The 25,254-nt window shown below is 61.0% G+C and overlaps 10 protein-coding genes across 10 annotated transcripts; 5 read left to right on the top strand and 5 right to left on the bottom strand.

Annotated features, from left to right (window-relative positions):
* Positions 1–343: 343 nt before the first annotated feature.
* Positions 344–2,522, bottom strand: A1Q1_07903 (nucleolus protein; the record flags this gene model as incomplete). Its single annotated transcript, XM_014326887.1, has 2 exons — positions 344–789; positions 845–2,522. 2 exons carry the CDS (start codon positions 2,520–2,522, stop codon positions 344–346), a joined length of 2,124 nt encoding a protein of 707 aa, XP_014182362.1.
* Positions 2,523–5,353: 2,831 nt separating this feature from the next.
* A1Q1_07902 (uncharacterized protein) lies at positions 5,354–7,977 on the top strand (the record flags this gene model as incomplete). The annotated part of the gene is made up of 4 exons (XM_014326886.1): positions 5,354–5,567; positions 5,618–7,025; positions 7,387–7,483; positions 7,531–7,977. 4 exons carry the CDS (start codon positions 5,354–5,356, stop codon positions 7,975–7,977), a joined length of 2,166 nt encoding a protein of 721 aa, XP_014182361.1.
* A 1,466-nt stretch (positions 7,978–9,443) lies between these two features.
* Positions 9,444–10,794, bottom strand: A1Q1_07901 (inositol phosphorylsphingolipid-phospholipase C; the record flags this gene model as incomplete). Its single annotated transcript, XM_014326885.1, has 2 exons — positions 9,444–10,704; positions 10,760–10,794. The coding sequence occupies 2 exons, from the start codon at positions 10,792–10,794 to the stop codon at positions 9,444–9,446; spliced, it is 1,296 nt and encodes a 431-aa protein (XP_014182360.1).
* Positions 10,795–10,935: 141 nt separating this feature from the next.
* On the bottom strand, positions 10,936–12,999 carry A1Q1_07900 (uncharacterized protein; the record flags this gene model as incomplete). The annotated part of the gene is made up of 1 exon (XM_014326884.1): positions 10,936–12,999. One exon carries the CDS (start codon positions 12,997–12,999, stop codon positions 10,936–10,938), a length of 2,064 nt encoding a protein of 687 aa, XP_014182359.1.
* A 2,131-nt stretch (positions 13,000–15,130) lies between these two features.
* A1Q1_07899 (uncharacterized protein) lies at positions 15,131–15,508 on the bottom strand (the record flags this gene model as incomplete). Its single annotated transcript, XM_014326883.1, has 1 exon — positions 15,131–15,508. One exon carries the CDS (start codon positions 15,506–15,508, stop codon positions 15,131–15,133), a length of 378 nt encoding a protein of 125 aa, XP_014182358.1.
* A 1,262-nt stretch (positions 15,509–16,770) lies between these two features.
* Positions 16,771–17,901, top strand: A1Q1_07898 (uncharacterized protein; the record flags this gene model as incomplete). Its single annotated transcript, XM_014326882.1, has 1 exon — positions 16,771–17,901. The coding sequence occupies one exon, from the start codon at positions 16,771–16,773 to the stop codon at positions 17,899–17,901; it is 1,131 nt and encodes a 376-aa protein (XP_014182357.1).
* Positions 17,902–18,829: 928 nt separating this feature from the next.
* On the top strand, positions 18,830–19,216 carry A1Q1_07897 (uncharacterized protein; the record flags this gene model as incomplete). Its single annotated transcript, XM_014326881.1, has 1 exon — positions 18,830–19,216. The coding sequence occupies one exon, from the start codon at positions 18,830–18,832 to the stop codon at positions 19,214–19,216; it is 387 nt and encodes a 128-aa protein (XP_014182356.1).
* A 280-nt stretch (positions 19,217–19,496) lies between these two features.
* A1Q1_07896 (homoserine dehydrogenase Hom6) lies at positions 19,497–20,636 on the top strand (the record flags this gene model as incomplete). The annotated part of the gene is made up of 1 exon (XM_014326880.1): positions 19,497–20,636. One exon carries the CDS (start codon positions 19,497–19,499, stop codon positions 20,634–20,636), a length of 1,140 nt encoding a protein of 379 aa, XP_014182355.1.
* A 127-nt stretch (positions 20,637–20,763) lies between these two features.
* Positions 20,764–22,127, bottom strand: A1Q1_07895 (uncharacterized protein; the record flags this gene model as incomplete). The annotated part of the gene is made up of 3 exons (XM_014326879.1): positions 20,764–21,375; positions 21,675–22,048; positions 22,100–22,127. The coding sequence occupies 3 exons, from the start codon at positions 22,125–22,127 to the stop codon at positions 20,764–20,766; spliced, it is 1,014 nt and encodes a 337-aa protein (XP_014182354.1).
* Positions 22,128–22,534: 407 nt separating this feature from the next.
* A1Q1_07894 (uncharacterized protein) lies at positions 22,535–24,949 on the top strand (the record flags this gene model as incomplete). The annotated part of the gene is made up of 1 exon (XM_014326878.1): positions 22,535–24,949. One exon carries the CDS (start codon positions 22,535–22,537, stop codon positions 24,947–24,949), a length of 2,415 nt encoding a protein of 804 aa, XP_014182353.1.
* Positions 24,950–25,254: the final 305 nt, after the last annotated feature.

Here is a 25,254-nt window from a genome sequence, read left to right as displayed (position 1 = left end):
AAATTTCCCCTCAGCCAGTGACCCACAGCGGCTGCGAACAACTTCGACTCGACGCGGCGTCCATCCCTGTAAAGCTTACTGCTACCCATTGGCTCACCCCCTCAGCCACCCGCGGCATCCTCCTCGATCCATTATTATCTAACTCACCACTCTCCCATTCCGAACCTATGCACGGTTCCCCCCGTGGCGTGCTCACAACTGACCGGCGTTTGCCCGATCTACTCCTCTATGATACAGGTGCATCGACAGGCGACTATTAACGGCGACTCACTCGTCGCAGCCGCGACCCAACCGGGGGGCCGGCATGTATACTAGGTACAACACGGGAGAACGTTGCTCCGCCTCACTTCTTCCACCATAGCGTCTTGCGCGCAGCTCCAGGCGTCATGCCTTCGAGCTCCTCAATGCGAGGCTTCTTTAGAACCTCCTCCTCTTCCACAGCGGCAGCGGCAGCCTTGCGCTTCCGCTTCTCCTCCTTGCGCTCCCGCTTTTCCCGCTTCTCGCGCTTGCGACGCTGCTTCTCCGTCTCCTCGGGGACAGCCTCAACGGGCTCGGGCTCCGGCTCAGGAGCAACAAAGCTCTCATCCTGTGCAAGCAGCGCGGCTGCCTCGGCGGCGCGCTTGGCCTTCTTGCGCTCTTTCTTGTCCTTCTTCTCCTGCTTGCGCTGCCGCTCCGCTGCTCGCGCCTTGGCGTCCTCGACGAGCTTGGCCTGGGCCTCGCGGCGCTCCTGCTTCTTACGCTCCTGGTCCGCCTTGCGCTTCTCAATCGCAGCCTGGTCCTTGACATAGACTTGCAGCTTGTCCAGGATTTCTGAACGTCAGCATGATCATACCTGGTTACTCACCCCTGAAGGTCAGGCCCTCGCGGTCCTCGACCTGGCGCACGATCACGCTCCACGTGCTGCGCAGCGTCGCCGGCTTGACCTGGTCGTCCCACGGTACCTTCATCCATTCAATATCGCGTTCGTGCTGGTAGTCGAGCTCGCGGAGACGGTTGATCAGCAGCGCGTGGTCGACGCCGACGCGCGTCTTGCGACCAACGGCGCGGCCGCCCTGCAGACTGTCCTGCCACTTCTTGCGGCACTGCGTGCGCGTACGAGTGCCGCCCATGTTCGTGACGACAACGTCCCACGGCGTGTCGCCCGAGAGCGGGTCGAGGCCGGCCGCGACATTGGCCGACTTGACGGCCTCGATCAGCTTCTGCACCTCCTCCTCGGACCAGGCGCCCGTCTTGCGGCTGTCGCGGCCCTTGAGCTCGCCCTTCCAGCGGTCGCGGCAGTCGAATTCAGTGCGCTGCACCTCTTCGGCAATCTTGACCCACTGATTCGGGTACAGCTCGTACGCCTGCTTCAGCTTAAAGTCCTCCTCCATCGTCCACTCTCCCTTGCGTCCGCGCGGGTCGTACATGCGCTTGACGACCTCCTTGACGTATCGCACCGGGCGACCGGGGACGGCGCCGGCGAGCTCGGGCCAGAACTTGCCGTAGCGGTTCTTCTCCGTGTTCTTGCCCTTGGACATGAGGAGATCGACGAGCTCGGCGTCCGACAGCTGGTGCACCTCCTGGAAGTCCTCGAGGTACATCCTAAGCGACCTCTTCTCGGCGTCGGTAAACTTGCCGCGCTTGTAGGTAAACACGCCAAACGACTCGAGGCGGTGCAGCTCCTTGATGGGGATCCAGCGCGAGGCGAGGAATTCATGGATAGCGGCTTGCGTCGGTAGCGCCGCACGGAGCAGTTCAGGGGTGTAGTCGCTCCAAGCCACCGACTTGTTGTGACGGATTTTCAGCGCGACATGCCATTGTTCCTGTGTGATGCCGTCCGGACACGGTGTTTTCGTCGGGTCGGTGGGGTCGTTGATCGTCGACCACTCGACGTCAGCTGGCGGCTCGTGGACGCTAGAGGGCTGCGCAACCTCGGGCTCCTCCTGCTGCACGGCTGGTGATGGCGTCTGCAGCACCTCGACGGGCTCGACGGGCTCTTCCTCGGCGGTGTCCTCGACCTCGGCGCCGGTGGACTCTGGCGTCATGCCCGCGGGCGGGTCGAACGCATTGAAGGTCACGAACGAGTTGTTGACAGGCAAATCTTTGCGTGCAGTGACTTCACCAAGGTTGAAGCCTTCGTCCTCGCTGTGATCGGGCGACACCATGGACTCGGGGAGCGGCTTGGGGTCGAAAGCGACAGGCGTCTTCTTCTTCTTCTTCGCGAGAGGCGACCTTGGCGCAGATCGGGGCGACTTGAGGGAAGACCGGCCGCGGAGGGAGAGCGAGTACGAGTTTGCGTAGTAGTCGTTTTCATTGTCGCTCTCGTCGTCCTCGTAGGCGGTACTGCGCATGGCGCTGACGAAACCGGGGCTGTTGTCGACATGGTCGTTGATGGCTCTGGGATTCCTTGGTCGTTGTGACGAGGACGATGCCTCTGCGGCGGCCATGAGCATCTCCATGGTGTTGTTGGGATGAATGCTTTGGTGGCAAGAGATGGGATTTGGGTCGCGAGGAAGGATTGGGGGGTTATGCAAAGGCGCCATGGTGCTAAAACTTTAAGTGGGGGGACGGAAGAGGGAGAGTGAATAACGTCAGAACCGGGCTGGATGACAGTGTTTCGTGACCGACAAGTCCTCATCCACAGCATCCAGCACACCATGCACGAGTGTCTGCGTGAGAACATGGTCGACGACGCCGTGTCGTGGGGAACAGCCAAGGTGTAACGTGGAGCCCACGGGCGTGACCACCTTTGAGGTTCTCGCGATCGGCGCTGGTGTTTGGGGCACTTGCGAAAGAGTACCCTCCAGTCCAGCGACAACGGTCCCCGCGAGAGGGAGCCGGAGGGGTCCCCTAACGTTCAACCTTGTCGTCCCGAACCCTCGCGGTCACAATAAACAGGGCTTGGCATGCATTCGTTCATAAAAGGCTGTTCTTCTCTGCATCTGTCTCAATGTTGATTGTTGAGAGGAATGCAGAGCACAGACCGCCGCCGATGATGCATGATTCGCCACCCACCGTGGAGGACTGAAAGGGAAGGCTGGTCGATTCCAGCGAATCCCTCACTCACCTCCACTCCATCCTCCATCGTCATGCCGCTGCAACCATCATCAGACACCATCCCCGACCTCCAACTCGCACTCACCCCGTCATTGCATCCCCATCTCGTCATCAACGCAGATGCACCGCCAGGCAATTGTCGTCTATACCTCGCCCTCACCCTCCCCGATGCGCTCTTCCCCGACCCCGACGAGCTGACCGACCTCTGGGGCCCGGCAGACAGCAACAGCGCCGGTGTGCGTTGGTCCCTCTCCCCGCGGCGCATCGACATTGAGCGCCCCGTCGACTCGTCGTTGAAGAGCGTTCGGCTGGATGTGTCTGTTCCCTCGCCGCCCGTCGCTGGGCAGGCCGTAGCCGACATCCCACTGCATGCGCGCTACCTTCCTCCGTCCGAGGAAGACGGGTGGGACGTCTCTGTGTTCGACCTCGAGAACCCCGTCCGAGCAGCATGGGCGTGCAACGGGCAATGTAAGCTGCTCCAGGTGCTCGGAAGCTGACAGGCAGCACCAGAGTTCCACGACGTCCCCGCGCAGCTGTCGCTAACTCTCCCCGCGGCGAGGCAGAGCTACCAGATCAAGGTCGAGACGGTCACAACGCTCGCCGTCTGGGTCGCGGCAGGGTACATCGCCTACTGCGTGATCAGGCTGTTCCGCCAGCGCTCGTGATGTTGTATTATAACCGCATTGCTCAATGTAACATATATCAAGTCGCCGGTGTCGGTATCACCATGTCGTCATCGATCGCAGGAGGCATGGGGAGAGATTCGCCGGGCCGAACATGCCCCGCACTGCGCACTAGATCCCTTCCAGCCCTTCCTACACATGAGAGCTGCGCGCTCTCTTCGTTTATACGACAGAGTGGGGCACCCGGTACCCCGGAATGATCAACACCGAGACAGCACAAAAGCGAGAACGTGGGGGGAGGCGCTCTCAATTCAACTGCGGCACTTTGCCCGGCAGATCGCACTAACGAAGCTCGTGAGACTGATTGCGCTTCCGAAACATACCGGCAAAGGGCGGGAGAGTCTGATCAGCTGGACTAGGAGTCAATGGGAAGAACATGATGTGACGTGACGCTGTGTCGGAGGAACGAAGGCGGGGGAACGACTCAACTCTATCTCGTCTTTCCGGTCGGAGGCCGGTCGGACCTGTTATCTGTGTTGCTGCCCCATTAATTGTAGAGGAGGTGCCTCCTCTGGGTCAGGAGTTCTACTTCCCAGCCCTTGTCGAGGTTTCGACCCACAGATGAGTCTGGGGAGTGCGCATCTTTGGCTCTGGGTCGTTCCAGGACTCACCCCTGGACACGCCTCTTGCCCGAGATCTCTTTCGAGCCATGGGCGTGGGCTTGGCCAGACTCGATGCGAGGGGACGAACCCAGCGTATCTCTCCCCACCACATATGCGTATCGTGACTGCTCCAGTATTCGATATCTGTGCGCTGAGACCTCCCGATCGCGGAGTGTGCAGGCCTGCCGGGGACGTGCCGGGCCCATGCCGAACGATCGCCCTGCGCCTCAGCGCCGCTTGAAGGGTGCTCCACAAGCGTTGTCCGAGTTCGCTTGAGGTGCCTGCGGCACTTGCTGCGACTTCTACAAATCCTGCGGCAACGAGCGGTACTCGAGCGGCACGAGCTGACGCATAAGCCAATGGGGCCGTCAAATCGGGACTCTTGGGAGGGAGGGATGGTCTTGGCACTCCCACTCCACAGCTCGCACTATTGCCCAGTGCACTCGCGCAGCTCGCGTATCGTGTCAGATGTGAGCCTGTTCAGCCTGTAAGTCCAGGCGGCGCTCAGCGCCATGGTCAACTTGGTTGCGCCAAAGTCGCCAATGTGCTCATGTCCAAGTCGGACACTTTGACGACAGGCACGGGGGCCCAGATGTCGTCTTTGGAGTGACGAATCGGAGCGGCTTCCAGCCATTCGAGGCACTCGTGACTGAAATGCCAAGACTTCCATGCTTAATGTGGGCAGTGGGCTGTAGCTCACAGTGCAGCGGCAGTGGGCATGCCCCCATGCCAAGACAATGCATGGTTGCACGCGGTACACGGGGCTCTCTCGGGGCAACCAAGGGGCAAGGACAGGTTTCACGGGGCTCACGAGAGGCTCACGACAGGTTCACGAGCCCACACGTTTCCGCACGCAGTGGCACGGGGGTCGCCACGGGGCATGCGGAGCCGAGGGGAGGAATGCGAGACAGCCGATAGCGAAACCATCTCCCCCACTGTCCATAGAACTTTAGCCTCTCAGCGTGATGCATATAAAGTCTGCCTGTCTGCTGAGAATGTACGCCCCAAGCCCACGGGTGGACAGTAGCAAGAATGACGCCCACGCTCACGAACCGGTCCGAGTCGCCCGGCTCGCTCGACCTCGAGAAGAAGGAGGAGTTCCAGGTCGAGGCCGTCACCTCGGCGGCGATGAACGAGGACGACATCGCCTTCCTCGCCTCGTTCGACGACAAGCGCAAGGCCCGCATGTACCGCAAGATCGACATCCGTCTGCTCCCCATGCTCGCGCTGCTGTACCTGTTTGCATGTGAGTCGCCGGGCGAGGTGGAGACCGTGTGGCACTTTGGCTGACACCAGACATCGACCGCGCCAACATTGGCAACGCCAAAATCGAGGGTCTCACCGTAGACCTCCATCTCGACGGCACGAAATACAATACTTGTCAATCTATATTCTTCGTAACTTACATCCTATTCGAAATCCCAGGTCAGTTTGCATCGCTTTCGCGAAAGAAGCGAAGAAAGAGCATTGGAAACGGTGGAGAAAACAAGCTGACAACATCAGGAAACATCATCCTCGAAAAATTCTTCAAAAAGCGTCCCTCCTTCTATCTCTCTGCCCTGACCATTCTCTGGGGTACATGCATGACACTTCACGGTGTCGTGCAGAACTACGGCGGCATGATTGCTGTGCGCCTGGCCCTCGGCATCTGCGAGGCGCCCTTCTTCCCATCGGCCGTCTTCCTCTCCTCGGTTTGGTACCCCCGTGAGATGCTCAACTCTCGTATCGCCCTCTTCTACACTGCATCGGCTATGGCTGGTGCCTTCTCTGGCCTGCTCGCTTTCGGTATCGCCAAGCTCGGCGGCGTTGGCGGTATCGCCTCTTGGCGCTGGATCTTCCTGCTCGAGGGCCTCGCCACTGTCGTCCTTGGCATGATTGTGCCCTTCATCCTCCCCGACACGGCAGAGACGAGCAAGTTCCTCGACGCCGACGAGAAGCGCTACATGGCCCTCATGGGTACTGCGCAGGACACGTCTGCCCACGCCGGCGACGGAGACCACGAGAAGGTCTCGCGCTGGAGCGTCTTCAAGAGCGTCATCACCGACTGGCAGCTCTACCTCCAGGGCATCGTCTACTGGTCCAACACTGTCCCGAACTACGCCATGAAGTTTACTCTTCCTACCATCCTCAAGACGATGGGCTACACGAACGCAAACGCCCAGCTGCTCTCCATCCCGCCCTACGTCGTCGGAGCCACCACGGCGTGCCTCGCCGGCTTCTTCAGTGACCGCTTCCGGAAACGCATGCCGTTCATCGTCGCGTCGCAGGCCGTCGTCATCGTCGCCTTCATCATCATCATGCCACTGCGCTTCGAGCCAAAGAAGTACATGGGCCCAGTGTACATGTCGCTCTGTCTCGTGTGTGCGGGCGTGTACCCCATTGGTCCGGGCTGCAACACGTGGACAGCGAACAATCTCGCCGGCCCCGCAAAGCGCGCCATGGGCGTCGCCTTTGTCATCTCCCTCTGCAACGTCGGCGGTATCATCGGTGGGTACATCTACCTGGACCGCGAGAAGCCCCACTTCACCACCGGATACGCGGCGTCGCTTGGCTTTGCGGCTGCCGGTGTCCTCGCCGCGCTCACGCTCGAGTTTGCCTTCACCCGCATCAACAAGAAGAGGGAGGCGATGTCCAAGGAGGAGATCGACGCAAAGTACGCGCCCCAGCAGCTTGCGCAGATGGGCGACAGGTCGCCGTACTACAGGTACATGCTTTAAGCGTCCGCGGGTTCTGTAGATGCGTTGTGAATAGTAAAGGTGTTCATCGTTTATGTATAATGGTCCTGTGAATGACACACTGTGCGGCGTCAAGTTCGGCTCAAATAGTCCTCTAATCCGCTCCTCTGGCTGTCACCAGCAGCCATCAGTCGCATCAGTCAAAATGTTGGTCAGAACATCTTTCTCTCTGCACTCTCTCACCGTCACCAACCTTCATGTCCGACTCAGAACCTGTTCCGAACCACCCTTTCGACTCGGTCGGCGCCTACTTCGCTGCATACCGCGAACCGAGGCGCCGCTTCTTGAGCTCAAATAAGGACTCCCTCGTCTGATTTGCCACTGGAACAGTATCATATCGACCTGTGGGGTCCTTGGGGGCGGCGCTCTGATCAGGGTCGCGGATGATAACGAGGAGACGCAGCTCGAGCGCCGATTTAACGACGTTGTGAGTACACCATCCCGAGAGGCCGACGCTGACAGAAGTTCGGCAAGTGCTCCCTCAAGCCCATCTGTTCCTGGTACCACCCCAGGGTCCGGTCGATCGATCCCGAGCAAATCGCGGCGGAATCGAGGCAGACCATCTCGAACAGTATTAGCCATTGCGACCTGATCGGCGCTCGTGCCATCGATGCCGCAGAAGGCGCATTGGATGCGGGCACCCCGCAAAAGTTGGCCCCGGGATCCTCCCGCAAGTACAACCTCCACTGGGGCGAGACCAACCCCGTCCTAGCCGGCATCACGGCCGGCCGCGACCCCGTGTACGCCTATTCTCCAGGCCGGGACAAGCGCGGCTTCGCAGACGGCGTCGGCCACATTCTTCAGTTCCTGTGCGACGATATCTTCCCCGACCCTGTTCGAGCGCAGTATAGGACACTGTTCGGAACCCTGTTATGGCCCGCGTCCAGTGCAAGAACGACAAAGCCCAGGTCAAGTTCGTAATCGCCTTCGCGCACGAGAGCGACAGTGACGAGCCGGAACCGTTCAAGGACATTCCCGAGCACACGCAGTCGCACCAGCTTGCAAGGTTGGCGCACTCGCCGTGCACTCGCCGTGCTCTCGGTGCGACACTGTCACCTCGTGCGGGCTCAACGGGCACATGACATCTGGCGTATCGCACAGACGTGAGAAGGTCATCGTGTTCAAGGGTGCGAAGACAGCCTGCCTCCTTGGATCTGGGCACTTGCGATCGACAGTGCCAGATATGAAGAGCGTATTCATGAGACTGGCAAAACACTCGCGGCCGACGTCGTCGATGCTGCGCAACCCGGCATTCTCTGAAGTTGAGCGATACAAAACAACCCACCAAATCTGAGTTCACACCGTAAGTGACGCTCTTTCTCTCGCGCCGCGGGGAAGAGCCAGGAGCAAAGGAACCCATACCGATAACGAGTAGTATTGAATGTATTGTACTGTGACATGGTGAACGAAGCAAACCAAAGTCTAGACGGGAGGACCGATGCGATGACGGCTGTGGATGTCCGTGCCTGGAAATGGGCGGCGCAAGCGACGTCATGTGCCGAGACTTTCGACTTCTCGACATTTCGCCGTCCACCATCTCCCATCTCTCCACCTCGTTTACAGCAATGCTACGACACACACGGAGCATCTCCACGATCCCACCACGGCGGCTGTCGCTGCTGGCCCACCGCTCGAGCTCCTTCTTCACCCCGCCGCCCCCGCCACGGCCAGGTGCATCTGGCGAGGACCCGGAGGACCTCGAGGCCGAGGTCAACGACAGGGAGTGGGAGATGCGTGTCGCCCGCGGCATGATGCACCTCCGCGAAACGCTGCCGCTGCTCTTCGACCCGGGCGTGAGCTCGCGCGACCTCTTCCCCAAGGACGTGTACTCGCGCAACGTCAACTTGAAGCTGCCGCATCCGCTTGGTCTGCGTCTGCCAGGCTTGCACGCATATGGGCTCGCCTTCACGATTGCGCGGAACGGGCTACAGGGTGAGTCCTCTCTCGAGCTGACTGGGTCCCGGATGAGCTGACATCAGCTCTGCACCACGACTGCGGCGCGACGCTGGAACGACTGAGCTACTCGCCGCACTCATCGTTGCAGACAAAGCAGCCAGGCGACTCGTCACCGCCAGACAAACGTATGCGGCAGATCCGCGTCATGCTCACTATCCATGGCACTCCGCGCCTGCCCCCACACAAGGTGGCCGTCTGGCACACGAGCAACTTGTACACGTTCTCGCCATACTCGGGCCTGATTGCCGAGCACGAGGTAGAGGCCATCCGGCCGCTGCCAGGGGAGGGGGTGATGGAGTGGATCCAGGGCGCGATGGGGGGATGGACGAAGAACGGCACGCCGGTGCCGGGCACGGTGCGGACGGTGCGGGCGAGCGCACACGAGCACCGCCGACGATGACGCTGTACTGTACACTATGCATTATCACTACTTATCCTCTGAGAGCCGCGAGCTCATTCTCCATCTCGGAGACGCACTCGTCGAGCAAGCCCCGCTCCCACCGCCCCCACAGCCAGCCGATGTACAGACTTGTCGCGCCCGCGATCCCGAATGCGAACGCGAGCACGGTGAAGATCGGCTGGATCCACGACTTGGGCTGCCATGCGCTTCCCACCGCGAGCGCAATCTCGAGTAGGACGCACGCGATCGTGATGTCGACGAAGATCTTGGACCGCCGCGCCGCCTCGGGGTAGTAGTCGCGCATGACGCCAAGGGCCTTGCGGATGCTCTGGGCCTCGGCGCCGTGGCCCTCCCCTGTGGTGTGCGCGGGCTCGTCGTCAGAGTACGGCACCTGCGCGAGCGGATGAGCCTGGCGGCCCTGCTCCTGCGCCTCGCTCCTGCCGCTCGCCGTACTGGTGTCCAACGCAAAGGTGGACGCCAGGCCAAAGTGGTCGCTCATGCTCGTCGTCCCGTCGATGAGATCCGTCATGACCACATCGGAGCGCACAACGCGAAGGCGGGGCTTGCCCGCCGGCTCGGCGAAGAAGATGTAATCCAGCCTCTTGCCGCCGTTAGCGAGCACAGAGGCGGGGATGGGCTTGCCGGCGCTCCACGAGTTGAGCGGCGAGTCGCACGTCATGCCGAGTGTCGTCAGCGCGTCCTCGGCGCTGAGCCCGGCGGGGGCCGCATCGTCGCAGCCCGGATGTGCTTCGCGGAACGAGTCCTTCAGTCCGCCGTGGTTTTTCATCAGCGCGATGGGCACGCTGAACGGCTGCGAGTTGAAGTCGCCCATGCAGAAGACATATCGTCCCCCGCGGACGGCCTTGCGGCACTCGCTCGACAGCTGCCACGCCTGGCTGATGCGGTGTGCCTGCCGCGTCTCCGGCCCCGACTCGCCCGCAGCGTGCATGTGCGTGTCCCACACCTCGCACTCGCCGAAGCCGGGGACATTGACGACCACCCGCGCCGCAGCCTTGTTCACGAAGAAGTCGCCGTCGACCGGATGGCTCGGCAGCCCGCTGAGGTGGTACGGCAGCGCCTGGGACTCGATGATGGGGTACTTGGAGAACACGGCGAGGCCGCTTCCGAGCGCGCCCGTGTGGAAGAAGCGCGAGTACGCAAAGGTCCCCTCGACGTCGTCCCGGAACTGCCGAAACTCGGCGTGCACCCACAGCTCCTGCAGGCACACAATGTCGTAGGTCGAGTCTCGGAGCGAGGCCGCGATCGCGCGCAGGCGCCGCGGCCTGTCCTTGCTGATAAACGCGAGGCCCCTGGGGTTAGCTCGGGTCGGTCGTGGCAGCAGCTCACCAGACGTTGAAGGTGAGGATCTTGAGCTCGGCCATGGTGGATGGATCGAAATCAAAACGCATGACGTCGTTCCACTCAGCTCAAGCGCGGTCCGTGCCTGATTCGGGTAGCCGGCGAGTCCACCCCGTCCATGGACCTCACTCTTTTGGCATTCGATGCATGCTAACAATACAGAATCACCCAAACACCTCCATCATGAAGTAGTACTCGATGCGGGACCCGTCCTCTCTCCCACGCGCAGTCAGCAGCCGGCACCGATCAGCGAGAATCTCGCCAACCTTGGGCGCGCCGCAGAAGAAGACGCCGACCTTGACGCGGTCGTCGCAGTCCTCGTCCAGCTGCGCGCGATACCGGCGCATATCCTCGTAATGCTGGTCGAGGATGGCCTCAAAGTCGGGCCGGCCAAACAGCGTCTCGTTCGTCAGGCCTGTCAGGGGCGACTTGGGGTTCTCCTTCGTACGGTGCTTCTCGAGCAGGTAGCGGTACACGTGCGGCACGAGATCGCGCTTCTGCGTAACGTGCGTGTGCATGCGAATATCGAGGTGCGGGTGGGCGAGACCGTCGTGTTCCTCATGCCAGTCCTGGCTCCTGCAGACCGAGTTCAGCAAGTCCGTGAACCAGCCGAGGTGGTTTCGGGAGCGTACGACCCAGTGCAGGTCGACGCGGCGGTAGTCGTCCGGAAACTCGGGCGGGGTCGGGTTCCGTGCGCGGTCCGACTTGCTCGACTTGTTCGAGAAGGTGCGCGTCAGGAAGAGGCTGGAGCGCGACCGGCTCTTGTCACTTGATCGCCGAGAGCTAGTAACCTTCTCGATATTGTCGTCCGGTCCGCCGTGCCGTTTATCCTCGCGAGCCTGAAGGTCGGCCAGGATTCCCGAGAACGGTGTGAAGCCGATTCCGGACCCGACAAGGATCGTATGCGAGAAGTCGTAGAACCGCTGCGCCGGCGCGCCGTAAGGCCCATCGATACCGATTCTGATCTCGCCCTGCTCAGCGAGAGAGCGCAGACGTTTCGTCCAATTCCCGTCCGTCTTGATGTTCAGCTGGATGCTGTTGCCCGAGCAGGCGCTGACCGTGAACGGGTGCCATTGGAAGAAGCTGAGCTCCGGGACCTGCAGGAACACATACTGCCCGGCGCAGTAGCGATGCTTGAAGATGCGGGCGGGCAGAATCGTGGCCTTGATCTCGACAGTCTCCGAGTCGAGCGTCCGGATTTGCGCCTGAATCGAGTGGAATCCGGCCGCGAGACGATGCACGCGCTCGATGAGCACAAGCAGCGTCGGGAAAGCCAGAAAGTACCCTAGCATCGGCCACTGCAGCAGCGCCGCCGTGCCGTGTGCCATGAGACAGCCGATGATGACGTACATGAGCAGGTGGCCGAGCTGGAAGATCTCATAGTTCTTGCGCCTCAGCCACGGGGTCGAGGTCAGCCCGATAAAGTAGAAGCAGAACAGGGCGATGATGCCAGTGATGCCTGGCCGCGACCTTATCAAGTCGCGGTACGTCCAGGGCTTGGGGCCGAGGAGGCTCTCGAGCTGTTGCGGGCGATACGCGTTCGCGATCCAGATGAAGTCGCCGGTCAGGTGCGCGATCCCGTGCAACGTGCCGAGGAAGGTTGCAAAGATGGCCATGTAGATGTGGAACGCCTGCGAGAGGTCCCAGTTGATGAAGCGCGAAAGGTGGTACGAGCTGCGCATAGCTGTCGAGAAGATACGTGACATGGACAGCAGTAGGAAGAACAGGGTTGGGTACAGCACACCAGCGCAGGTCTTGGCAACAACAACGCCCCACCCGAGCGCGCCGCTGTACGCTGGGCCGAGGTACTTGACGAGCTGCCAGATGCCGAATGCAAGCATCATGCCCACGACGATGCAGAGAAAGAGAATCGATGGTCCGTGAACGGCCCAGTAGCTGCGCAATCGTCTGCCGATACCCATTTTCTTGATGTACTCGTCCTGCAGTCGCTCCTCGTCCTTCTCCTGCTCCAGAGAGGGGACCTGCCATTCCTTCACCCGCTGCACGAACTGGTCGCGTGGGATGCGCTGTGCATCAGAGCCAATGATGGAGCGGAGGAATGCATGGCGGTCGTGTCGAGCTTCAATGTCGTTCTCGTCCGGCTGGAGCTCATCGTAGGCGGCGTCGAGCTTTGCTTCCACTTCGGAATAGTCGATCTGGCCGTCGTTGTTGTGGTCTAGGTCGTCAACAAAGGTCTTGATTTCGTCGTCGTTCAAGGGAGTAACCATCGCGTGTGTTGGGGAACGACGGCATGGAGCTCTCTTTTGAGTGCATGCTTCCATATGTTGTTGGAGTGAGTTCGACAACAGGACAAGAGATCGCCAAGACGAATAACGTCACTGCGATGTGCCTGTCCTTGGCCGCCGTTGATCCGCACTTGGCGCTTCGCCGAGAGATACCAAAGACAGGGATCATCCTTTGCATCGCATCTATGCCGGTCTGGACCACTGTCATGCATTCGGTCATTGGTGGATGCGACGGCGAGATGTTGTTCCATCATCAAGGAGGGCGTGTACTGCGGCGCAACATCGTCGCCGAGGCTTGGCGGGGCGTCAGACTTAGCTGCGGAATGGGTTGCCCAAGCGACTCCATCCGTTCCTATATTGTGGCTTACGCAAATGGAGTCAACATCGAAAACGATAGAAACCCCAATGCCGCTCCTATTGTCACTCAAAAGTGGTGTCGGAGATGACGATGTGTGCAGAGATGAAGTAACCCTGTCAGGCTATGCTGTCACCATGTCGTTCTTCGCCGAGACAGCCGACAAAGAAGCCTGCTCTCGGCGTGCTGGCCGCGCAGTCGGTGACCACTGGAGCAATCCGCACTGCGGTCCGGCCGCCGACGACGTTAGGTCTGCGGCTTCACTGTCACCACCGCGTCAGCGAAGTCAGAGGCTGATCACATGGACAGGGGGTTATTCCGCACTGGCGTGGTCCAAGGGTCTCCAGTCGCTTGAGGGCCTGACAGGGAGGAACGACTTTCAAGGCCGTTCGGATTGAAGGTCATGACGCACAGCTTCGACCGTTAGTCGCATTCCGAGACGGGCCATGACACCCACGCCCGGCGACCGGAAGCCGTTTGCATGTGGAGCCTACCGCGCGGCTTCTCAGAATGTTGGTGCATCGCCTTTATTGGCACTTCCTCTACATTCTTCGCTCCAAGGCGCTACGAGTCATAGCGCCCGCAGGCGATGGCCGGTGCCCACAGCCCACACGTGGACAAGCTAGAACGATTGCCGCATACGATACGGAAGTCCGGGGCACCGAAGCTGCCCACTCGCACGTGCAGACCAGATGAAACCACCTCGCCGCCGGCAAAGCCTGTGGCGCGCAGCACATGGTGCGCCACATCCGAGCACACGTTTGTCGCCGACTGCATGCTGCCCGTCGCGTATGATGAGGCGTGCACTGAGACTGAAGACGTGGGCAATGACGTTTGGCACTACGAGTGTCCCTGGGATGGGCAGGCTTAGGCCCTTCCGCCACTACCGCCATGCCGCCCGACAGATGTTAGGGCTGCGGGTGTTTGAGGTAATGGAGACATCAACAAATGTCTGAATGATAGCTCGCAATGTCTTGGACGAATGCACAAGTCTGCTTGTCACTAGTCCACCAGGGTCCAGTCGACGTCCGAATGACTGCTCAGCTAACTCCAATGATCTGCATACACGGCTTCGGTTCCCATCTCATCCATTCGCGTTCAGGTTCACCAGTAAGGGCGCCAGGAACAGGAGTAGACAAAGATCTCGCCCTTCATAAAGTGCCCGATGAGGGGGCAATCGCCTAGCTCCTCCTCGCTCCATTCGCGATCGCAGTAGAGCTGGCGAACTCCAGCCTCAACGAAGAAGGCAACATTGCAGCGCTCATGTTCCTCTTTGTCGAGGGGACACTTGTATCCCCAGATCCCGTCGTGGTCGCCGCACTTGGTTTCGGGGCAGTGGCGCGCGACGCCCCATTCCTGGTGCCAGTCGTAGTTGCAGGAGAAGATGCGCCAGGCGTCGTCGTTGGTTGTGTTGCAGTAGGGGACTGGTGTACGAGCGGTGGCGAGGGTCAGGAGAACCAGAGAGGCGAGGAGCATGGTGATCGTGGAAGGCTAAGTGCGGTGTGAGGAGAGAGAGTGAGGTGAAGAACATTGAGAGTCAAAGCCTCTGCGAGTGATGGGACTGGCGGAGAAGTGCGACGCTTTGTGACATGGTGCAAAGTGCCAGGCAGATCGAAACGACTGACGTGCACACGAACGTACAGTGGCTAACTATGCATGGAAGTGCTACAAAGTACAGGGGTCCATTTCGAATGTTGAGTGTTGCGGGCGAGAGAGGTTGAGCTTCACGTCAGCTAGGAAGGCGAGGTGACTCACCGACTACTCAGTGTAGGGCTCCCAGGGGCAGCTGTAAACTTGAAGACCAAACTCGGGGATGGGGTCGCAGTAGTCGAATTCGGCGCGATCGGCCGTGACGGGACAGGAGAGCTCACGGCGAGCAGCGGCGACAAAGTATGTCTCGTCGCACGAGTTGCCAAGTTCCTCAGAGTCGAGAATGATGCACTTGTAAACGAAGTTGTCGCCGACCTGGGTCTCGGGGCAGTTGGGCTGGTTGCCGGCGGAAACAATCCATTGATAGTTGCAGGAGTGGACGCGGAGAAGAGTGTTGTCCTCAACGCTGGCCGTCACGTTGCAGTAGGGCGCGGGGGTGGCGGCGGCGACGAGAGAGAGAAGGACAGAGCCGATGAGGAAGAGCATGGTTGCTCGGTTGTGTAGTGCAGGCGAGACTGCTGATAGTGGTGGAAAGCTGAGAGTGGAGTAGTGAAGGAAGAAGAGGACGTGGTTGCTGTTGGGAGGAAGTTGACATCGCGGCGGAAGTCCTTATATGCCTTCGAAGGAAGGTAATCGCGTCCAAGGGTGAGGTTGAGATCTCTGCGGCCATGCGGAGGCGCTTGGCAATATCGCAGCGGACGGTGCGAGCACAACATAGAGAGAGCACGCCGGTGAGACAGTCATGAGGCGCTCATTACACCCAGCGCTAACCTGGGTGCGAGACGGTCTCGACCGTGCTAGTGAGATCTCATGATGGCGAAGTCGCCAGCGAACCTGCGAACCTGGTACCACCCAGCGATATCCAACGGACAGACGAGCCATGCATGCATATGAGCGAACACTCACCTGCGCTCGTCGTGGCTGCACCTAACAACCTGCATTCAGCCCCTCTCGAAAGTCGTCGTCGATATTATGCATTATCACCTCCCTCTGCCACACGCAGGCAGATGTGCACCACGTGACATTGACGGTCCGCGTCGACCTCCTTCCCGATCCAAACTCTGTTTCCTTCAACATGCACACAACGAGTTCAGAAGTTCTTCCGATCGCCGGATTACCCGCTGCCCCATGCCCATCATGGTTGCGCGCATTCTTTGATTCGCCTTCTGTGTTCTGCACGAGGACCCTACTCAAATTGCCTACGTCATGATCGAGCACATGCCCTCGAGCTAGTCGACACCGCACACAGGGCCGACCGACACAATTACACCCCTCCGCTACTCCCGTGTTGCCCATGTGCACTCGGCATCCCAACCGGCACAGTCGGGCAAGCACCCGGCTATCCGTGCTATTTGGAGTGCGAGTTGCGGGTGCTCGGTGGGTGGTGACGTCGTGCGCGACGCTAAATGCATGCGCTACGATGCGATCGGAGCACCGGAATGTCTGTGGTGGAGGGAGTTGTGCGGCGGAGTGACTCACGCTAAGCTCGGAGCAGCACAGCCCCGGCGCCGCTAGTGCACTCCCGTGACTGCGACAACGGCGCCAGAGAGTGCGAAGACCCACCCCTCGTCGTCACTTCGGATATCGCCCCCGAGGTCCGAAGCTTCCGAGCTTCCGAGTAGGGTCGATATCGGCGAAGGAGATGCGGACATGATGCATACTTAAGGCGACGAACACTGACCTTCTGACAACTCAATCCGCCTCTCTTGATCTCTTTGCTCTCACCTACACCTGCAAGCAAGACCACCATGCGCTTCATCACTGCTCCCCTCCTTCTCTCTGTCGCCGCCAGCGCCGCTGTCATTCAGGGCCGTAACCGCGAGTTCGGACCCTGCGCCCCTGGCGACAACAACCTCGAAGCCCGTAACCGTGAATTCGGCCCCGGGGCCCCCGGCCACGGCTGCCCCGACATCGAAGCCCGCAACCGCGAGTTTGGTCCGGGTGCTCCCAGCCACAAGTGCAACGACGTCGAGAAGCGCAACCGCGAGTTTGGTCCTGGCGCCCCTGGTCACAAAGACTGCACCGAGCTCGAGGCCCGTAACCGCGAGTTTGGTCCTGGCGCCCCCGGACACAAGTGCAACGATCTCGAGGAGCGCAACCGTGAATTCGGCCCCGGTGCGCCTGGCCACAAGGACTGCGGCGATCTCGAGGCGCGCAACCGTGAATTTGGTCCTGGCGCTCCCGGTCGCCACTGCCAGGAGGCTCGCAACCGCGAGTTCGGCCCTGGAGCTCCGGGACATGGCTGCGGTGACCTCGAGAAGCGCAACCGTGAGTTCGGTCCCGGTGCCCCTAGTCGTCACTGTCAGGAGGCCCGCAACCGTGAGTTCGGCCCCGGCGCTCCCGGCCACGGCTGTGGTGATCTCGAGGAGCGCAACCGCGAGTTTGGGCCCGGTGCTCCCGGCCACTCCGACTGTCCCCCGATCGAGGCTCGTAACCGCGAGTTCGGCCCTTGCGCGCCAGGCCACGGCGACAAGGAGAAGCGCAACCGCGAGTTCGGCCCTGGCGCTCCTTCTCACTCCGGCACGCCCAACCTCGCCGAGCGCAACCGCGGCGTCGGCCCCGGTGCCCCTGTCCCTGAGGGCCAGCAGTACTGCAACATCACGAACACGCCCGACGCCCGCAGCTACCGCTGCAACTACGACCAGCCGCACCCGCGCCCGGGCTGCGAGAAGTCGAACGACGGCCCCGTCCGCGTCTACACCTGCCCGCCGGTCCCCGAGGACCTGTCGTGGTGTGACGAGGAGTACCGCATCGACGTGAACGAGTACGTCGCTAGCTGCACCAAGGACTACCGCTTCAATGACGGCTGCAAGCAGTCGCGCGATGGCGACCGCTACGTCGTCACGTGCCCCCTCGACACCATTCTCACCTCCGAGTGAAGCGCTCTGCTTCCCGAGTAAATCTTGTAGCCCGTACACGTTCCTTGTAACTGACTCTAACTTCACATGCATACAATCACTAGCGTATCAAAGCAATACCGGCGAGGCCTCACAGTCACCGGCGGGCAGCTCACCGCGCTTCGGCGACATCGGCGAATGCGACTAAGCAATGGGTGAGTTAGTCCCTCGCACCTGAGAGATGCTGATAACTGCTACCTCGATCTTCCGCGTACCGAGGGACGAGAAATCATGTTTCAAGTTCTCGGGTCACACCGATGGTCACCCAACGGGAGCACCTTCGGACACTGACATCGGACCGCGGGTGTAAGTGGGAAGCTCCGTGTCTCAAAGCAAGCACTGTGGTCCGAACTTTGAGTTTGTCACCACCTCCTCCCTTTGATTCCACGCCGCATTAAAGTCCAACAGAGTCCGTTCCACTGCACCGCCTCGGTTTCGGACACGCCGCTGATAGCAACACCCGCGCTGACCATGTGCTTCAGTCCCGAAGACGCATGTGCTTCGCTGATAAGCATGAACACCCATGTATGGATATCGACCCGATGACTTCAAAGCGGTGCACGGCTACAGCTTGTTGCTGCGCGTGCGTTTGGTCGTCGGCGGGAGGGTTCCCGAGGCTTCCGGAGTCTGTAGGTTATGCTTAGCGACGCGTATCAGTTCCCGACAAGCGCGCCGTGAAAGCACTTCGGGGACACCGGTCCGGATCGCTGGAATTTCTGACAGCGTCCAGCGGTACCTAACGACAGAATGAATGCCTCACACAACTTAGACGAAGAAGAGAGTCGACGAGGCAGCATCTTCGAGGTGCCTTCTGACATATATAAGCAGCCACTGACCCTCTGTTCGTCACTCACAAATCACTCTCAGCTCCGCAAACGCCTACCAGCTCTACCAAACCTCAACCAGCACAATGCGCTTCTTCACCGCTTCTCTCATCGCCGCTCTCGCGACCGGCGCCTCGGCCAACGTCTTCGCCGTGCGCTCCCTGGACACCCGCGCCACCATCGAGTCCTTCTGCGACGTGACCAACAAGGCCGACGCTCGCGTCTACAGCTGCACCCACGAGCAGGCTGATGTTGACGACTGCACGGCCTCCAAGGCCGGCGACCGCTTTGTGTACAGCTGCCCTCCTGTTCCCGCCGGCCAGGACTTCTGCGACGTCGAGTACCGCCCCGAGCACAATGAGCTTGCTGCTAGCTGCACCACAGACATCAAGTATGACGAGAAGTGTGTCCAGGCCAAGAGTGGGGACAGGTGGGAGAACTCGTGTCCCCTCGACATTCTCGGCCAGGAGTAAACTGCTTTACCCGCGCGAGCCTTGTTTCCCAGAAGTGAAAGAAAGTCAATGCCGTAGCTAGTAGCTCTAGGTACTCTCAGTACATGAATGAAAGTCTACGCTGCTAGAGCACCGTGTGCTGTCTGAGGTTGCAGTTTGCAGAGGCAGGCTGATGCCACTGGCGAACTTTGCGAGTGCCTCAACCACGTGGCGCCCCTGTACAAGCTTGCCCAGATTGCGTGACGTTTGATAGCCGACTGACTCGGAGTCGGAATTGTCAACTCTCCCAAAAATCACCACCATGTCCGCCGTCGCTCCCCGTCCCGTCCCCGTCGCCCTCATCGGCCTCGGCGGTGTCGGCAAGGCCATCCTCCAGCAGCTCCTCTCCCCTCCCCTCTCGAACAAGTTCAACCTTGTTCTCATCGCCAACTCGAAGCTCTCCCTCTCCCTCCCCCTCCCCGAGGGCCAGCTCAGCCCCAACAACTTCCTCCCCATCCTCGAGCAGCACGGCAAGCCCCTCGATGTCTCGTCCGTCATCTCGGTGCTCCAGACCCACCCCGACGGTAACGGTGTCCTCATCGACTCGACTGGCTCGGACGCCATCCCCTCCCTCTACCCCACCATCCTCGGCATGGGTGTCAACCTCGTGACCCCGAACAAGAAGGGCTTCTCGGGCGACCAGTCGCTGTACGACCAGATCCAGTCGCTCACCTTCCCCAACTCGTCGACCCTCGCTTACGGCGAGTCTACCGTCGGCGCCGGTCTCCCCATTCTCTCGACGCTGAAGGACCTCGTTGAGACTGGCGACGAGATTGAGAAGATCGAGGGTGTCTTCTCCGGAACCCTCTCGTACATCTTCAACGAGTACTCGAAGCCCGAGGGCTCGGACGTCAAGTTCTCCGACGTCGTCAAGGTCGCCAAGGACTCCGGCTACACCGAGCCGGACCCCCGTGACGACCTTTCGGGCACCGATGTCGCGCGCAAGCTCACCATCCTGTCTCGTCTTGTCCCCGGCGCCCCCAAGCTGGAGAAGGGTGCCTTCTCCGTCCCGACCCAGTCGCTCGTCCCCCCCGCCCTCGAGAACGCCAAGGACAAGGAGGACTACCTGAACCGCCTCCCCGAGGGCGATGAGTACTTTGCCAACCTCCGCGCCGAGGCCGAGAAGGAGGGCAAGGTCGTGCGCTACGTCGGTGTCATTGACATGAAGACGGGCAAGGTCGAGTGCAAGCTCGGCAAGTACGACAAGGACCACGCGTTCGCGACCGCCCTCAAGGGTTCCGACAACATCATCTCCTTCTCCACCAAGCGCTACTCGCCCCGCCCCCTCATCATCCAGGGCGCCGGCGCCGGCGCCGATGTTACTGCCATGGGATGCACCTCGGACCTCCTCAAGATCTACGAGCGCGTCCGCACCCTCCCCACTCCCGCCAAGACTGCCTAAGTGCGGAGCGCGGAGTCACTAGACAAAAGCTAAGACGGGATTTGATAGATGCGCAGAAGTCTATGTCTAAAAATGCATGAAAGTGTCCGGCGATGTAACCCAAGACAGATGTAAACCCAAAGCGCGCTCAAAGACCTTTGTTAAAGTAGACCTTCTCGTGGTACTTGTGGAACTGGGGCTCGAGCTTGTCGGTGCTGACGCTAGCGCGCTGGGGGAAGTACGCAATAGCGGGGGGCAGGAAGAGACCGAGACTGAGGCCAATGAGCGTGAGCTGGGTGAGGTTGCTGAGCGTGTGTCCGCGGGGACCGACGAAAGCCCCCCGGTGCTGGAGGTACGTCATGACCATGGGCGGGATGATGAGCGTGGGGATGTTGGTGAGGACACGGCTAGCGGCAGACTGCATGACGGCCATCTGGCCCGCGCGGGGCGACTTGCCGAGATCCGTCTTGGTCTCGTCGCCCCGCGCATCGGTCGCGATCTGGAACACGTCCACGCCGTCCCGCATCTCCTTCCAGCGGATGCAGGAGATGTTCACGACTCCGGCGGACGCGACGGCGGCGAAAGGCACGAGCTTGGACAGAATGTTCTTGGCCGCGGCCGAGACGCGCAGGCGCGGCACGAGGCGCGTCAGCCCGACCGCGAGTCCGACAGAGGTAACCGTCGCTGCGACGTAGGCCGTGCCGATCTCCTGCGGGGACATCTCGATCGACTTGTTCGCGTTCGAGAAGTTGACGGCGACCTGGGCGTTAGCTTAGCCAAAGAGTGTCTGTAGCTTTTGTGAGCAGACCTCGTCTCACTGGTCGAGCCGGTGGGCGTGCTTCCTCCGCGTGCACATGCTCGCCGCACGTCCTCCAGCATGATGGGCTCGCCGCAGACAGCTTGCTCGAGAAGACGATTCGGCGAGACATCGGTGCCTTCGCAACACGCGTCAAGCCACAAAGGCACAGCGCGTCGGCAACCTCCGTCTCACCACCTCCCCACGAGATCCCAACTGCTTTCCACCACTTACTTGCCCTTTGCCTACATCCCCTTACTCACGTTGAGAGTCTGGTTAGCCCACTGCCAGAAGATGATGCTTCTGAGGGACGGGTTGGGCTTGAGCATACCCGCGCAAATGAGGAGGTTGGTGGGCACGAACGCGCTCATGCGGAACGGCAGCGGGACCGGCTTGCCAGTGTCGGGGTGGATGGACGAGTTGACGAGCTGCTTGGCCTTGTCGTACTTGTCGCGCGTGTCGGCGTCGACCCACACGCCGTCCTTGCCGGCCGCCTTGATCTTGGCGTCCCAGCCGCGCGCGTACGCGACCGCATCGTCCAGCTGCTGTCCCGAAGCCAGGAGAGTGAGGGGACTCGTCGTGCTGTAGAAGTACGCGAGGCGGCCGCCGTACGTGCCCAGGTCGTACTTGGGCTTGGCTAGTCGTTAGCTATGCAGGAAGAGGATGAGCTCACAGATGTCGTAGAGACCCTCGGCGTTGGGAGTGTCGCGGCTCATGGTGGTCGTGATCGTTTTGGATACCAGCTCAACAAAAGAATTCTCGACTCGGCAATGTCCTGCGGTGATGGTTGCTGCTGCTGCGGGGTCATGCTCCGGGCCAGGGAAAAACCTCGGGTGCAAAGAGCCAAGCCAGGCACGGGCACCTGGGTCCAGCCGGCCCGGCTTCTTTCAGCCAGGGGCCACCGTGGGGGAATGCGCCCTTCAGGGTCAGTCCACGCATAATCCACGTGTGCCACGCGAGTCGTGCGATTGTATCGTTCGATGTTCAAAGTGTTGCCACCTCCGAAGTGGGACGATTGTTGCGGCAGCCTAAGTCGTCTCATTCACGTTTCTCACTTACACCTCGACTTAACTCAACTCCACGACATCTTTGAGCACCACACACACACCTGCCAACCACCATCATGTCGGCGACCATGTCGACAGACCTCTTCAGGTTCGACGACGACGACCAGGTCTCCCCCTCCGACGCCCTGTTTCCCCCGAACCTCTCCCTCCCCGGCGACTTCCTCTCCCCCGACTCGCTCTCCATCTCGCCGCGCTCATCTTCCAACCCTTCGCTCTCGACTTCGGGCGACTCCCCACTCTCCTTCACCACCGACGAGTACCTCCTGAACAACTCCTTTGGCACCGATGCCCTCGACCTTCTCATCTTCCCCGAGGACGACAACAATCTCCTGAACACCAACCAGAACCAGACCGCCAATGCGACCCCGTCCAAGCCTCAGATCCAGGAGACCATCCCGCTGCTTCCCCAGCAGACATTTGACGGCCTTCTGAACCAGTGGCGCATGGAGCTGCCCCAGGCCCCCTTCTTCCAGCAGCAGCACCAGATGCCCCAGCTTGTTGTTCCCCCGTCCGTGCAGCAGCAGGCTCCGCCGCAGCCCCAGCCTCAGCCGCAGGCGCAGGTCCAGCCCGCTCCTGTCGTCAAGGCTAGCCCGGCTCCCCCTCCCCGCCGTTCTGCACCGAACGCTCCACTGAACAAGCGCGCGACGACTCCCCCGACCAACGTCGGCAAGCACAACAAGACCGAACGCCGCTACCGCCAGAAGGTGCAGCAGGCGCAGGGCGACCTCCGTGACGCCGTCCCCGCCCTCCGTGTTCTTTACGGCACCTCGACCGAGGAGCAGAAGGCGACGACCGACATTCGGGCTCCGGATGGCACCGTCGACGGCCTCGGCGAGGTGACCCGCCCGAACGCGTCGGCCAAGGCGACCATCCTGATCGGAGCGCGCATGTACATTGAGCTCCTGCAGCGTCGCACGGCCACGCTTCAGCGCAAGGTCGACGAGCTCGAGAACTTCCGCCTCATGGCCGAGGGACCCGTCAACTTCGAGAACTGGCGCGCCGACTTTAACCAGCGCGAGGCCGTCATTGCGGCGCAGGCTGCTGCGCTCGCTGCTGCTCGTGAGAAGGACGAGTCGGGCGAGGACGAGGAGGACTCGGACGACGGCGAGGCACCCCGCAAGCGCAAGCGTGTCACGAAGAAGGCGCCCGCTTCCAACAATGTCCGTGCTTTCGCTGCGTTCGCGGCCACCTTTGCCCTCGTCCCCAGCTCGAACGTGTACACACCGTCAACGGCTCAGACGGCGCAACAGCTCAGCGAAATGTCCAAGGGCAAGGTTCTCGCGCGCCTTCCCTTCATCACGGCGGAGCACTCTTCGCGCCTGCTCGCGCGTGCGCTCCCGACCGCCCTGGTTCCCTCTCCGAACCTCATCGTTGACTGGACGATGCGCATCTTCTTCACCATGTTCCTCGTGTGGCTGTTCGGCCCCTTGGTCGAGCGCGCTGCCCGCAAGCACAGGCACAAGGAGACTGGAGCTGGTACGCTCAGGAGCATGGCGAAGGATGTCGTGTCCATCAACAAGCCCGAGAAGCTGTCGCCAGAGTGGAACGCGCTCGCTGCCCAGATCGTCGGCGGCATGCTCAAGCCCTCGCCTCTCGTCAAGGCCCATGTTGCGCTGCGCCTCTACCGCGCCAACGATGCCTACTCGCTTGCCATGCTCGCGCTCATGGCGCCTGAGTACTCGGGCAAGATCTGGGTGCACGCGCGCGCCAAGGCTGAGCCGGGGACGCTGGCCACTGTGCTCGCTCTTCCGCTCGAGGAGGCCGCACGCAGCCTCGAGCTCGTCCCGCCCACCACTGCGCCCATTGCCGCCATCAGCGAGCAGATCAACCTCGTCCACCTCTACGACCTGTACAGCCGGTTCTTCGTCCGTCTCGTTTCCGCGGTCGGCAAGGCGTCCACTCTCTCTGGCATGCTCGCCGCGGTCAAGGGCAGCGATATGGCTCTTGACGGCTTCGACGCCGAGATCCGCGCCGTGCTGAAGGGCGTCCCCCGTCACTCCACCTCGCACGCCCTCGGCCTCGTGCTCCTTGGTCTCTGGGGCCTGTTCAGTGGGTACGCCTCTCCCGCCGTTCTCGTCTCCGCTCTCGCGAACGAGGAAGTCCAGGGCCCGCCCCTCCGAAGCGTCTCCGTCATGCTCGAGCTGCTGTACCCGGGCAGCTCGCACCCGCAAACGAGCGAGCTCCCCATCCCCTCTAACGCCAAGGCGATCGACAAGCTCGCCGTCGCGTGTATCGGCTTCGTCGACCTCATGACTGGGTCGACGGAACAGAGGCGTGTGCAGAAGGAGGCGGCGCGTCTCCGTCTCATTCTGACGCAGGCAACGTTCGTCGGGCTCGACGACGGCGAGGATGGCGTGTTCGAGGACGCTAGGCAGAAGCTGGTCGGCATTCTGGCCAATGTGGGCCGCGCGGCGAGTGGGCGTGGCATCCGCGCCGACGACTCGGGATTAGAGACGGATGATGAGTGGTAGGACCTCCAGATTCCATAAAAATGTTTAGCTAGATACCTCCCTATAGATGTCGTTGTATGGATAGTATGTTTTTCTGCTCACGACTCTGGCTGGATTTCTTAGAGCACCGACGATGTTGCGGGTTCAAGGGCGTCGGGGAGGGATGGTGTTCCGACCCGGATTTGCCACTTCGTCGACCTGGTCGATCAACCTCCACTTCACCCCATTGTCAACAATCCTCCACCCCTCCACCCTTCCTCGTCTTCATCTCACACCACCTTGCTCTTATTCCTTACCTACCAACAGCAGGAGCGATGGAGAAGGTC

Source organism: Trichosporon asahii, assembly GCF_000293215.1.
Source record: "Trichosporon asahii var. asahii CBS 2479 unplaced genomic scaffold scaffold00017, whole genome shotgun sequence".
In the NCBI taxonomy this organism is placed as follows: Eukaryota; Fungi; Basidiomycota; class Tremellomycetes; order Trichosporonales; family Trichosporonaceae; genus Trichosporon; species Trichosporon asahii.
The sequence above is the reverse complement of the archived record's forward strand: the minus strand, read 5'-3'. Positions and strand labels throughout refer to the sequence as shown.